Below are 13,868 nucleotides of genomic sequence, written 5' to 3' on the forward strand. Positions count from 1 at the left end.
GGTTTGGCACTGGCTGGGGCAGACCCCTTGTGCTTTCTCTGAACTCACTCCCACCCCATCCTCAGCAGGGTCTGTGTGGTGGAGAGCCATCCATTAAGCACGGACTTTGGCTTCATATTTATGCCTCTGCAGAGTCGTTGGTTTATCTGTGCTGGGAGCCGGCCGTATGATTGGCGCTGGTGGGCCCCAGGCATGGGAGGATTAAAGAATGCTTTTGATCTGATGGGGGAAATGAGACACACACACGAGAGGCAGCTACAGAAATGTCTCCACAGCAGCCCTGGGCCCAGTGAGAAGGGGCCCCGCACGTGTCAGGGGTTACAGTCCATGCTTTTGGAGGGATTCTCATTAAATCCCCACCCTCATCCTGCAGATTGGAATTATAGTCCCTCTGCCATGACGGGACAAACCCAGGGCCAGCTGGGAAGGGACATCCCCAGTCCCTGAGACCAGAACATAAATCTCTCTGCCTTAAAAGCCCAATCTGTGTCCTCCAGACAGTCCTGCCTCCGGGCAAATGAATATTTATTTACTTGTGCCCAAGCTCGCTCCAGAAACACTGTAATGCAGCTGCGAATAAACACGGAGCCACCTGGTTGGTGAGCTCCTGGAAGTGACCCGGCTGGTCTTCCTAGAGAGGAGAATTGCAGACCTGCTGTCGCCAGATGAGCTGGTATAATTCACATTTTATTCAAAACAAAAAATAGCTGAATAGTGTCCCAAGAAATATTTTAAATTGGTTTATAAGAACCTAAATGGAGTTCATAAAGCTTTCCTTGGACGAGGTGACGTTTGACATGAGTGTGGAGGCTGAGCTGAAATCCAGCCGATGGATGGAGAGGAGAGACTCCCCCGAGGCAGCCTGAGTAAAATCATAGTGGGAGAGAGCAGTGGTGCTGGGTGTGGACCGACGCCCGTGGCCGGAGCCCAGGGCCTGCGTGTGGGAGTCACAGCAGAGTCAGGAGCAGCGTTTGAAAGCATGATCTCCCTGACCTGGCTCAGTACCACCCTTTCCTTGTTCATCAGAGTGGTTAACCTGCAGTGTGTATGCATGCACGTGTGTGAGCTAGTGTATGGTGCCCGTGTGCATGTTCACGGAAAGGCTCGCTGGCTGCCTGGCTCAGGTCCCTTGCACTGTGGAGGAGCCTCTTTGTGGGACCTGGGGACACTGCTCCTCCCAAGCTGCTGGCCTCAGCGCCCCAGCTGCTGTGGGGTTTTGCTTTGAGAGGGCCATTCCTGGCTCCAGATGTACTAGTCCCTCCCTGGAGACCTCCTGCCTAGACGTGAGCTTAAGGTTTGTTTGGAGGAACAAGAAACACAGCCCCGAAGGCAGTTACAGCTTTGCAAAGGGCAGAGAATCCTTGCGATGGGTGGGTCTCTGGCTGTTACATACCTTGCTTGCGAAGTTGGGCTCCATCACGTACGGTTTCTCATGTTCAACGGCGCCTTCCATGGTGAGGAAGAAAACGTTGATTCCTGACTCTCGCGCAAGCCGGGAAGCTTCCTCCACCTTGTCCGTGGGCCAGCCATCCACCAGCACCACAGCCACGTTGGGAGCGCCGCCTCTGTTTCCGTTGGCTTTGGAAAAGAAGGTCTTGGTCACAAAGGAGATGGCCCGGCCTGGAAGAAAAAGAAAACCCAAGCCTGGAGTGATTATAATGAGAGGAATAGATCGTAACAGCATAAAGAGGCCCAGAAAAACGCTCTCATTCCCTCCCTCGTTTCTTGCTTTGTTTGCCACGTTCACTATTTTTTTTTTAATTTTAACTATTTTTGTCTCTACACAATTTTTAGATACATCTGGGCTGCCTGACCTCACTGAGCGATTGCTATTAATTAACAAGACTTTGTGGGAGAAAGGAACTTGCCTTTTGAGCTTTGTACCAAAGATCTGGGAAAAGTAATGGGGTTTTGCTTTGAGAGGGCCATTCCTGGCTCCAGATGTACTAGTCCCTCCCTGGAGACCTCCTGCCTAGACGTGAGCTTAAGGTTTGTTTGGAGGAACAAGAAACACAGCCCCGAAGGCAGTTACAGCTTTGCAAAGGGCAGAGAATCCTTGCGATGGGTGGGTCTCTGGCTGTTACATACCTTGCTTGCGAAGTTGGGCTCCATCACGTACGGTTTCTCATGTTCAACGGCGCCTTCCACGGTGAGGAAGAAAACGTTGATTCCTGACTCTCGCGCAAGCCGGGAAGCTTCCTCCACCTTGTCCGTGGGCCAGCCATCCACCAGCACCACAGCCACGTTGGGAGCGCCGCCTCTGTTTCCGTTGGCTTTGGAAAAGAAGGTCTTGGTCACAAAGGAGATGGCCCGGCCTGGAAGAAAAAGAAAACCCAAGCCTGGAGTGATTATAATGAGAGGAATAGATCGTAACAGCATAAAGAGGCCCAGAAAAACGCTCTCATTCCCTCCCTTGTTTCTTGCTTTGTTTGCCACGTTCACTATTTTTTTTTTTGCGTTCACTATTTTTAGCTCAATAGCTTATGCAGATTCGCAATGGTGTGCAGCCATCACCACTATCCATTTCCCTCTGCAGTCTCTCTTCAAGCCATTGATTTCTATTTGTCTCATATCGAAAAACAAAGAAAAGAAAAGGGACCAGCAAGCAGGTAAGAAAACTTTCATGGGAACAAAGAATCCCCATGAAGCCCATAAGCTGGTCCCATCTTGTCTTCCAGAGCATGGAGCGGGAGGAGCCTACCGAGAGACTGGAGCATCTGCCTGCCTTCCTGCAGCTTGAGGTGAGCCTGGGGCTACAGGGGCTGCTGGGTGTGGAGGACTGTATTCCGGAGTCATGGTCCCTTCTGTCCGGTTCCATGGCAGGGGTACAGGTGTGGCTTGCCAGGGCACTGAGAACACCCACTAAGAGCTGAGGCACTGTGTTAATCCTGTTGCCTGTTGGCTGTGTGGCCCCAGGTAGGTCACTACCTGTCTCTGTGCCTGGATTTCCATGACAACACACTGCCTCAGCTGAGCATAACTGTCGTGACTAAGGGAGCCTCCAGCATGCCTTTCCCAAGCGCATGTTTTATACTGTCAAGGGTCTTAGGGAATTTTTGGAGTCAATTGGGGTGACTGTCCCAGTTTGCCAGGACTTTCCCAGTTTCGGCACTGAAGGCCCATATGCTCCCAGGCCCACTGGGATGACTGGTCACCCTCAAGTCAGCATAGCTGCATATAGTGAGTGAGACAGAGCCCTTAACCTGGGGTCTGTGGATCCCTAGGGCACTGGAGGTGTGTATACATAAATCCCCTGAAATGGTTCAGTGTTTTGTGTGTATAAGTATCTATTTGGGTCGAAGGGTCATAGCTTTCAGGGGATTCTCAAAGGGTCTTCAATCTACATGAAAGTTAAGAACTACCTTCTTAAGGCTTTAGGATTAATGTCATTACAGCCAACACTTTTCTGGTTTTGGTCAGCATCCTGACTCTACCAGCCTGGACATTCTTACCTGTCAAGTGAAAGGATCAGCTGGTTACATGTGCAGTTGCTGGAGAAATGTCTTAGAGATCCCACGTGAGCTGGCTGCTCAGAGAAAACCTTGGCTGCTGAGAACTGCTTTCATAATTAAAGCATAACTTCCCTCAAGGCCCAAGCGCCTTTGGCATGTGGGTGATGACGATGCTTGATCATACTGAATCCGTGATCATACTTGAGACATGATAGGTACTGTGTGAATCATTCCTTGATGTATTACTATTTTCCCTCCTATCTATGATGCTAGAAAACAATCATGTAGAAAGAGAATCCTGGTAGCAATATAAAACGAATCTGGATCACATACCTACGTTAGACAGCCCTCCTCGCTGGGTGATTTTCTCTATGGCTGCTTTCAGATCTCGGGAACTCATGTGAGTTTTGAGGTTGAATTGGGTAACAGGGTTATCTCTGAGGAGCCAGAACAAGAAATAAAAATGAGGTGGACAGTTATTACCGGTGGAGGAAAGCAGAAATCATGGCGGATTCTTTCCTGTACACCAAGCATGTCAGACTCGCGGCCCGTGGGCGGCATGCCTCATTTATTTGGCCCATGTTAGCCTGTGAGTTTGGCATGCTTGATGTACACGTAGAGTGGGAGCTGCTTCGATGAAGTACCCACTGTGGACAGAAGTAGCGGTGAGATGGGAGGATGGGCTCCTCCCAGTGTGTGCGAGGAGAGCGGGCTGGCTCAGGCTTCAGAACACGTGGGTTCTAGTTTTGACTGTTATTTCTTAGCGGTGTGACCTTGAGAAATCATTTAACTCCTCCGGGCTTCAGCTTCTTCGAAGGGGCCACAGTGCATGGAGCCTTAGAGGTCCTTCAGAGGACCTGAGAGGGGACAGTCTCTGCCCCCCGCCCTCCTTCCCTAGCTCCATCCCTGTTTGCTGACCTTCCTAGTCAGGCCAAGGTGACCTATCAGAGGAGAACTTGTAAAGGGGCTGGAAAGATGACCCTCTGTATTCTGTTGTATTAATAAGTACAAGAGGCATGGGCTGGTTCTTAGGCAAAACCAAGGCAGCCACCTTCAGGGGAGACTAAGGAAAGTTGAAAACAAGCTCAACCGAGGTGGATATTGGGCAAAATCCAAAGAGGTGCAGTGCCACCAGAGGAAAACCGAGTTCTGCTTTAGGATTAAATTAGAAGAACAACTACACAACAAAACAGAGGCAGGTGGGGCAGAAGGAGAATGATGCTTCTTCTAAAGGTCCTGATTTTGTATTTGTAATTTCATGTTATTTTCCTAAAAGGAACCCCAAATTGCATGCGTTCCAGGGTCCCTAACGTCTGGATCTTCCCTTGGTGACCAAGAATAAGAACTTTTTCAGGGCCTAAAAGAAAAAGTTGAAATAACAACAACAAAATAATATTGGCTACAAAATAAGAAAAGGCAAAATTGATATTGACCATAAGATATATGTAATTGTTTACCAAATAACACTATATATATACTTCTTTAGTTTTAAGAACTTAGCTCATAAAACTTTAATTGTATTTGAAAATGATTTGGGGGCTCCATTTTCTTACTTTGAAAGATTTCCTGAGTGTGTCTGATGATTGTGAAGAAATCATACCTAATTATAATTTGTGTTGCTTGTAGACAAATAATTGAAAAAGCAAAAGTATAAACATTTCTTTCAAAAGTTTTTACAGAAAAAACATTATTTAAATGTGGAACCTAATTGCCTAGTCATATCCATGGTGTTCTTCCCCCAGAACCCTGTGCTGGGGCTGTCTTACTGTTGATCACTTTGTAGAGCAATTGTTGATTACCTGTCTCGTTCCTATTCTACATAAACAATGGGGTCTCTGTTTTTTTGTGGTAGTTATCTTCTATGAAGTCACTCAGAGCATCAAATTAGCAAATGCTGAGCCATTGCTCCCAGGGGAAATACAGGGCTAGGTTCCTGTGGGCCTCTGGTTACAACATTTGCATCACTAGCTGAGAAGGGTTTAACATTTTCCTGACCCTGCGTAATGTTTACACAAATATCTTTGGCTTTCGGCCTCACAATGCCATCCACTATGCATTTAAAAAAAAAATCAGCTGTCATTTCATGAATTTATACGTTCAGCCACTTTTTCATAACTTCAGCATGCGCTATCGATGTTACTTTAGCACTTTCTAGAGCAGTCTCACATACAGATCCTTTCTTTTTCTAAATGTATCTTTAACATTGAACTTAAACCCACAGCACTATAACTCATACTTAAAAGGAAACTTATCCAACACTTGTGTGTTCTCCATAAGCACACCACAACCTTCTTGCACTTAGAACCCTAGACTGGGGGGGGAGGGGGGTCATTGTATTTATTTAGGTTTTAAAATTGAGATATTATTGATATATAACATTGTATTTGTTTTAGGTGTACAATGTAGTGATTTGATACAAATATATATATTGTGAAATGATTACTGGAATAAGTTTGTTGAACATCCATCACTACACATAGTTATAATTTTTTTTCTTGTGATGAAAACTTTCAAGGCCTCTTAGCAGCTTGTAAGTATATAGTACAGTGTTGTCAACTGTAGTTACCATGCTGTACCTTACATCCGGGGACTGACTGATGTTATAACTGGAAGTTTCTACCTTTGACCACCTTCACCTATGTCACTGGGGGCCATTTTAAACAGTGAAATTATCATCAGAAAAGCACAAAAATGCAAAAAATGTGGCACTAAACAGGCTGTGAAAAGAATACTTGTTTAAGTATGAGCTGCACCAAGAAAGCAGAGCATGGCCTCGTTTGACCTCAGCTGGGAAGGTGTGTATGCTAAAGGGCTCAAAAACTTCCCCTGTGCGTGTCTACAAATGACCGGGAAAGTGCCACAAGTAACTGATTTTGGAGTTACAAATAAATGTTAGGGAGTCGGTGTTTTTGCAAACATGGAAGCTACTTGAGAACAGACACTGTGTCTTAGTATTTCCCACCCCTAGTGCTTATCAGACAGGGGTAATGGATAGTTGTGCAATAACTAAGAAAGGAGGCTCACACGTCCGCTCCTCTCTTGGATCACCCCGGGGGGAGTTGCACCCTCTGCCTGGAGCTCCACAGATCACACTCACTCGGTATGACATCACTGAGGTGGATGAATCCATCTTCAGAGGCAGACACATGAGCTATTCATATGACCAATGAATAGATGCTTTTAATTTTATTTAATGTTATTTCTTTAAAAAATATTGCCTCCCATCCTAGATGGTGAAGTCCTGAAGAACAGACTCTCTATCACATTTATTTATTTAGTGTTACTGGATTGAAAGGTTGGATCAGAGGGCCTCTGAAACTCTTTCCAATTGCTAAACTGATGATTAGGGGCAAAACCACGGCTCATCCCCCAAGGGACTTATAGGCAAATGTGATCAAACCACTTACGTGAATTTTACCTCGTTATCCCCTGCAAATGGCAGAGTGCTTAGTACATGGGAAACACTCAATAAATCTTTATTAAGCTGTAATGCAATTAAATCATAGGAATGAATGATAAGTTTTTCACCTGCAGCCTGTGGCGGCTCTCGGTACCAGAGCACCTGGTGTGTGTCCTTCTCAGGATATATGGGCTGGTGGCCTGACACCCTTGCCTGGCTACTTTTAAAAGTTCAAAGAGCTATGCCAGTATGTTTTTATGTAAATAACCTTTTAATTTTATTGCAAAATCTTATTAAAGGAAACCACTTTTTTTTTTTTTACCCCTTAGCAATATCAAAGCTTTTCTTTGAAAATAAGGGGAGTGGGGGAGGAAGACATTTATAGCTCAAGGAGAAAATATAAAATTGGGTTATGTTTGAAAGAAGAGTTGGGACTAATGAAGAGACATTGTGGAGATCCAGAATTTGGCTGTGCATATAAAGGGATTATTTGTGCAATAGAAAACGATTACCCTACAAGTGTTCAAGAAGAAAGAACATCTGTAGGAAGTGGGCACAGGTGATCCCTAGCAAGGCTTGGGGGCCTGAAGGTAGGGAATTGGGGCTGTTCATCAGTGTTTCCAGACCTCCCTGATCTGACTCACCTGGGGCATTAATTAAACTACATGGGTTACTAGGCCCCACAGAAGAAGCTCCATTCAGTAGGTCTGGATGGGGTCTGGGAATATTTTCTTCAGGGATCCAGGTGAATCTCTCTCCAGGAATGTGGGGAAGCCCCAAGTCTGACCTCTGAAGACCCTTTCAGTCCTAAGGCTCCCATTGGGTTAAAATCCCAGAGCCCCCTGGTTTGCTCCATAACACTTTCAGGTACATGAAATGAGGGTCTGAAATGAATTTTTATGCCAGTAGAGACATATCAACTAATCATATTACCTATAGCAAGAACCTTTCAAAATCGTTTCCTTCAAGAAGACATCAACTTAAGGTTACAATAAAATAACCTAATTATATTTAATTTTCTTAACGGCTAAAATGTGGTGATTTATGGACTTAGTCTGAGATGAACCGTGCCTGTGAAATCAGGAAGATGTTCTAGGGTGTCCCTGGTGCCCAAGGACATGCTGGCAGCTGTAGGTTGGGTGGCAGACTTGCCCCTGGAGGCAGAACCTGGTTGAGATGAGAATGATTCTGCCCCAGGCGCTCAGAGGGCTGAGCACTATGGCCAACCCAGTGGTCCCTTTTGAAAAGATACTGGCCTTTCTCACATTTCCCAGGATCAGAGATGGAGAGCAGGGACTTACAACCAAATTCAGTTTTAGATGAGTGTTTTTTAAAATTAGTAACAGTAATTCTATCCATCTACCACCTACATGCCTCTTCCTGCAGGAGGAAAGGCAGGTGTGCAATCTGCTGGCCTGGGAGGAACTCGGCCGCTGGTCTAGTCTGTAACTGTGTCCTAGGGTTTGGAAAGTGCTGGGCTGCTGGAGGCAAAGACCAACAGTAGTTAGCATGTTAATGCGAAAGTCCCACTAGAAGGCTAATGGACTTGGATATTCAGCAGGGCTGAAAATCAGCATAATATTGCCCTGCTGTTGGCCAAATGGCTCAAGGCAATCCCCTAATCCCGTGGTCGGCAAACCGAGGCTAGAGAGCCACATGCAGCTCTTTGGCCCCTTGAGTGTGACTCTTCCACAAAATACCACGTGTGGGTGCGCACATACAGTGCGATTGAAACTTTGTGGCCCATGCGCAGAAGTAGGCTATTTTGTGGAAGAGCCGGTATTTTTTGGAAGAGCCACACTCAAGGGGCCAAAGAGCCGGATGTGGCTCGCGAGCCCCGGTTTGCCAAGCTGCAGTTTGCCGACCACTGCCCTAACCTGATAATCCTTTTACTGTTTACCGAACTTTACCTTTGATATGCCTGTTTGCCTTCCTAAAAAGCAAATGTGTATTCAAGTAAAGAAAAGCAGAGGGGCCGAGTTTTCAGGGAGCTTCTCCGCCAGAGGGAAGATGTCCACCTGGCTCCCCCATGATGTCTAAATTCATATTTCTTGTCTAGTGTTTTCATTTGTGCGTCGGCCCTTTCTTCAGATCCTGAACCCTCGCCGTGCTGGTTGCGGCTTCACACTGGGCCAGGGAATGTCCTGGCAGCAGAGCTTCCTGAACTCATCTGATCACCTGGGGATTCTGATTCTGTTGATCTGAGTGAGGGCTGAGATCTGCCTTTCAACAGCCTCCGGGATGCTACTGTGGATCCTGCTTTGAGTAGCAGTGTTTTGGATGCTATAAGAATCCAGAACATCAGCAGAGGAGCTGTCAGTGACGAGACGAAGGGAGTAGAAGAATGAGTCTAGAGCAAGGAAGAGAAAGGCCAAGAAGAAAGGGAGGGGGTGGAGCTCCTAGGGCCCTCCAGAGAGGTGGGAGGGCCTGGGATTCACCTGAGGACGGCACAGGCCTGAGGAGATACTTGTGCCTTCATTCTCTGCTTGTGCAATGGAATCATTGGGGAGTGCTGAAGGGTAGTGATGCCCCACTCAGGAGTTCTGACTTAATTCATCTGAGGTTTGGTCTGGGCAGTGGGATTTTTCAGAAGCTCCCCAAATGGTCCTAATGTGTGTTGTGGTGATCATCTGCTTCTCTTGGGTCTGGAGATCTTGGGAGAATGATCCCGGGGGCCTGGGATAGGCCCGGTGCCTGTGCAGAGGGAGTCCAAGGGGAGCCCTTGTGTGGAAGCGGAGGAAGTCACATGCAGGTCCTGTGGTATTTGTTCCTGTGGGAGAACTGCATGCTGGGGAATAGAAAAAGGATACGACTTTTGTGCAAATTGTATCCACAGCTCACTCAGCTTTGAGATTGTCCCTGAGGAGTTGGCTCAAGGGTTTGCCTGCCTGTCTCAGAGGTGAGGGGATGGCACGATGGGCCTTTGCTAGTGCCATTAGGCCCTGGAGAGCGCCCCCCCCCCCTTCCAGGCAGAAGACAGGCAGCTGCTCTGGGGTTCTGTTAGTTCCTGTAAAGGTGAAGTAGGCCGAGGGGGCAAACATAGCACTGGGTGTGTGGGGTGCGGAGCGGCCTGCGTTCCAGGTGGGCGCTGCCACTCTGTACCGGGAAGCTGGGCAGTCCCTTCTCTCTCGGCAGTTGGTGATTCTCAGCCTTGGCTGGAGGGTGGAATTACAGATTAAAATACTGACTCCTGGGTGTTTGCCAGATTCTGGTTGAATAGATCTGGGGTGAGGCCCAGGCCTTGGCATTTTTAAATGTGAAGTCAGGGCCCAGAGGGTCTCTCTCTGCCCTGAGGTCCTGTGGTCCTGGCCTCACCTGCTGTGTGTCATGGCCGGGCCTCCCACCTGCCGAGGATGCAGATTCTAGAGAATGTGACAGAGTGGTCCCCCTTGCTGGTGTATTCAGTGTATTCCTTTCTACTTCTGTTGTAACAAATGACTATAAACTCAGTGGCTCAAACAACACACTTATTAGTTCTGGAGGTCAGAACTCCAGCATGGATGTCCTGAGACTAACACTAAGGTGTCAGGGCTGTTTCCCATGTGAAGGCTCTCGGGGAGGAGGGGGAATCCATTTCCTCATCTTTCCCAGCTTCTACACTACAGGTGCCTTTGTCTCTTGCTCATGCCCCTCCCTCCACCTTCACCGCCTGCAGCCCCATCCCTGGTCATCCTCCCAGAGCCTCCCCCTCTAACTGACAACAGCTGGGGCAGGGTCTCTGTTTTTAAGGAGTGATGGGATTGGATTGGGACACGGATAGTCCCGGATAACCTCCCATCTCAGAGTCCTGAACTTGAATCATACCTACAGAGTCCCTTTTGCCGAGACAGGCAGCATATCCACAGGTTCCAGGGGTTTGGATGTGGACAGCTGGCGGCAGGGAGGCCATTACTCTGCCTCCCACACCAGACCTGACACCTCACTTCTTCCCTCAGGGTCTTCGGTCTGGGGCTGAGAAGAAGAGACAGGAGATGCAGCCCAACCCAGGGCTACTCCCTAAAGCACAGGGCAGCTGTCATAGAAAAAAACAATCTATTCCATTTTTAAAAGAAGAAACACCAACATTTTGCTTCGTTCTACAACTGTTTTCCACTGTTGATATCCTAGGGTTGATTACAAAGTTCAGAAGAACATGTGCAATTCTGTTCCATCTGTACCGCACTTGGGGACTCGAATGAAATCCTCTGGAAGGTCAAGGGGGCGTTGACCCTGTGGATCCAGGCTGCAGCCCGGACACGGGCCGCGTGGGGCCTTGTTCATTCCGTCTGCGGGAGTTCGCCTAAGAGCTGCTCGCTCCGGCTGTTCTTCCGTTTAGCCCTTTGGCGTTCCTGTCGGTATTAAGAGCCATCACGAGCCCGTCGGCTAGCTCTTTAGCGTTCCTGTCGGTGTTAAGAGCCATCACGAGCCCGTCGGCTAGCTCTTTAGCGTTCCTGTCGGTGTTAAGAGCCATCACGAGCCCGTCGGCTAGCTCTTTAGCGTTCCTGTCGGTGTTAAGAGCCATCACGAGCCCGTCGGCTGTGTAATTCTAAAGCAGAATGTGTGAGCACGATGAGGGCTTGGTCCCTGGCCTTCGTTCAAGCACAGTGTCTCAGTCCTCAGCCCTCAGTCTGGTGGAAAGCTTCAGAAGCTTCCTGGCAGGTGAGAAAATCTCTGCTTTGAAGTCAATTTTGCTTGACATTTTAGGGGTCCACCCCAGGTTTCATACCTGCCCTCTCCCCAGCCATCATGCATTTAACTGTGTGTCCTAGGAAAAGATGCTCACCCTCTCTGAGTCTGTTTCACACGCAGCCTCTCTTACGGGAGGTGTGTGATGATTGTGTAAAGAACGCTGTGGCTGTTGAAAGGTTTGCACAATTGTGGGTTACGAGCCTCTGCATGTGCAGAGAGAGGGCACGCGGCCGAGGGAGCGTGCCGGTATCAACGGTGGAACTCAGTGCAAGGTGAAGTCATGGGGAGCAGAGCCCCAGAGCCTGGAAGAGGGCGACGCTGGCCTGCTGAGAGGAGACCTGAGTGGACCAGTAGAAAGACAGACAGATGCAGGGAGAGGAGGAGGAGGGAGGGGATGACCATGGTCTTGGCAGTCCTGTGACACAAGTCCCCCTTCGCCTGGGCTACCAGGGCTGGTGTTCCGTTTCTTGTACCCCAAAGATCTTTGTGAGGGATACCCAGGGGTCAGAATGTGGGATGAACATTGCATTTTGCAAATCAGACCGTGTTTATATTTCTTGTATTTTTATTTCTTATTTGCCTTCTTTTCATAAGAACGATATCCTAAGTATTTTTAGAATTCAATTCCATTAACACATTTAGTACTGTCTTCTATTTCTGTTAATACTTAGTATGAGTTTTGTCAACTCTAAATTTAAAAGTCTAACTTTAGACCTAAAAGTGTAAATCCTGACTCAGCTCTCCTAAGAAGCACCAAGGGCAGGAACCCTCCTGGGACCTCGTGGGCCAGTGGCCGGTAACTTAGTGGAGGTGAGAAGCCGGAGAGGAGGGGAAATTCCGAGGCTCAGGGCCTCCCTCCTCGACCAGCTCCTGCCCAACCTAAGCCTCCCCTTCAAGTACTGGCTCTTGAGGGGGGCCCACTTCTTTCAGAGCCTCCTTTCCTCACGATGGCACGAGGTGGGGCCAGGAGCTTCCCAAGGCCCAGTGCGCTGTGATTCCCAGGGGTGTAGCGAGGGCCCCAAGTGCCAGGAGAGGCACCAGTTTCCCCATGTGCCAACTGCTGGCCTGCCTGCTTTTCCTTTTCCAGAAACACAGGCCCCATAGCGGCATCTACCTCTGTCTCCCTACCCTTTCCTGCCCCACTGCCTCCCTCTCTAGCACCTAGACCAGTTGGTAAAGAAAGGATAGAGGGGCCCTAGCCGGTTTGGCTCAGTGGGTAGAGCGTCAGCCTTCCGACTGAAGGGTCCCGGGTTCGATTCAGATCAAGGGCAGGTACCTCGGTTGCAGGCTCCTTTTCGGCCTGGGCCCTGGTCGGAGCTCGTGCAGGAGGCAACCAATCGACGTGTTTCTCTCACATTGATATTTCTTTCTGTCTTCCCCTCTCTCTCCCACTCTCTCTAAAAAACAATGAAAAATAGCTTTGGGTGAGGATTAAAAGAAAAAGAGAAAAAACAAAAAACAAAGAAAGGATGGAGGGGACCCACCCAGGCAAGGAAGCCAGGCCGCTGAAATCAAAAGCAGTTTCAGCTCGTTCTCATCACCCCCTTCGATAGTTGTGTTCCCCACGGCCCACTGGTGGATGTGTAACGTAGGGCATGCCAGGATTTCATTATTGATCATCCACCTACAGGGAACCCCAGGCTGCAGGGAGAGGCGGCTCGTCCAGTCTGTTAGCCCAAGGTATTCATTTATGGGATGTCTTCTGAGTGCAGAGCCAGTCCCCAAATTACAGGGCGCCAGGGCTGGCAGAGCCCCCAGAAATCATCTGCTCCACCCTGGACGTTGCAGATGGCAGCACTTACATGGAGAGGGTAAGTGACTTGCTTAAGGTCACACAGCAGGACTCGGGCCAGATTTCAAGACAGCCTGTCCCCAGGTCATTGTGCTTCCCACTCCACCCTGTGGCTGTAGGAGGGTGAGGATGATGGCTTAGTTTGTATGAGCAATTGCTCGAAGGAAAACAGATGTATTTTCCTTCTGTGCTCCAAAATAATAAGGAACTCAGGTAGGGGAGGAAGGCAAATAGCAAAGGCATTTCTAGAAGGAAGAACTGGAAAGCCTGGGAGATAAACTCTTAACTGCAAATGGTGTTCACAGTCAGAAAACATGGGAAAAGAACTTTGGGGCTTTCTTGAGGGGACGGAGTCTTTCTTGAATTGTTTTTCCTTCCTGCTACACTTATTCTTTCATCCACGCTCTCTCCCATCACCATGCAACATTATTCTGCCATTTTTCTTCTCCTTGACATAGTTATCACTTTATTTTCATATTATGCGATCAGTCTCAGTATACACAGCCTTTAAAGCAGCTATTTTTATTGCAAGATGACACAGCAAGCTTTAGATCGC

General features: G+C 48.2%; 1 protein-coding gene across 1 annotated transcript in view; it reads right to left on the reverse strand.

Annotated features, from left to right (window-relative positions):
• Positions 1–13,868, reverse strand: part of VIT (vitrin) — an 89,160-nt gene that overhangs the window by 3,853 nt on the left and 71,439 nt on the right. Inside the window, exons 12-13 of the mRNA XM_006776927.2 lie at positions 3,786–3,889; positions 2,089–2,315 (exon numbers count right to left, since the gene is read on the reverse strand). Of these exons, the coding sequence (XP_006776990.1) occupies positions 2,089–2,315; positions 3,786–3,889 (331 nt within the window). The remainder of the gene's footprint in view (positions 1–2,088; positions 2,316–3,785; positions 3,890–13,868) is intronic.

The sequence above is a fragment of the Myotis davidii genome, unplaced genomic scaffold (genome assembly GCF_000327345.1).
Source record: "Myotis davidii unplaced genomic scaffold, ASM32734v1 scaffold1149, whole genome shotgun sequence".
Classification (NCBI taxonomy): Eukaryota; Metazoa; Chordata; class Mammalia; order Chiroptera; family Vespertilionidae; genus Myotis; species Myotis davidii.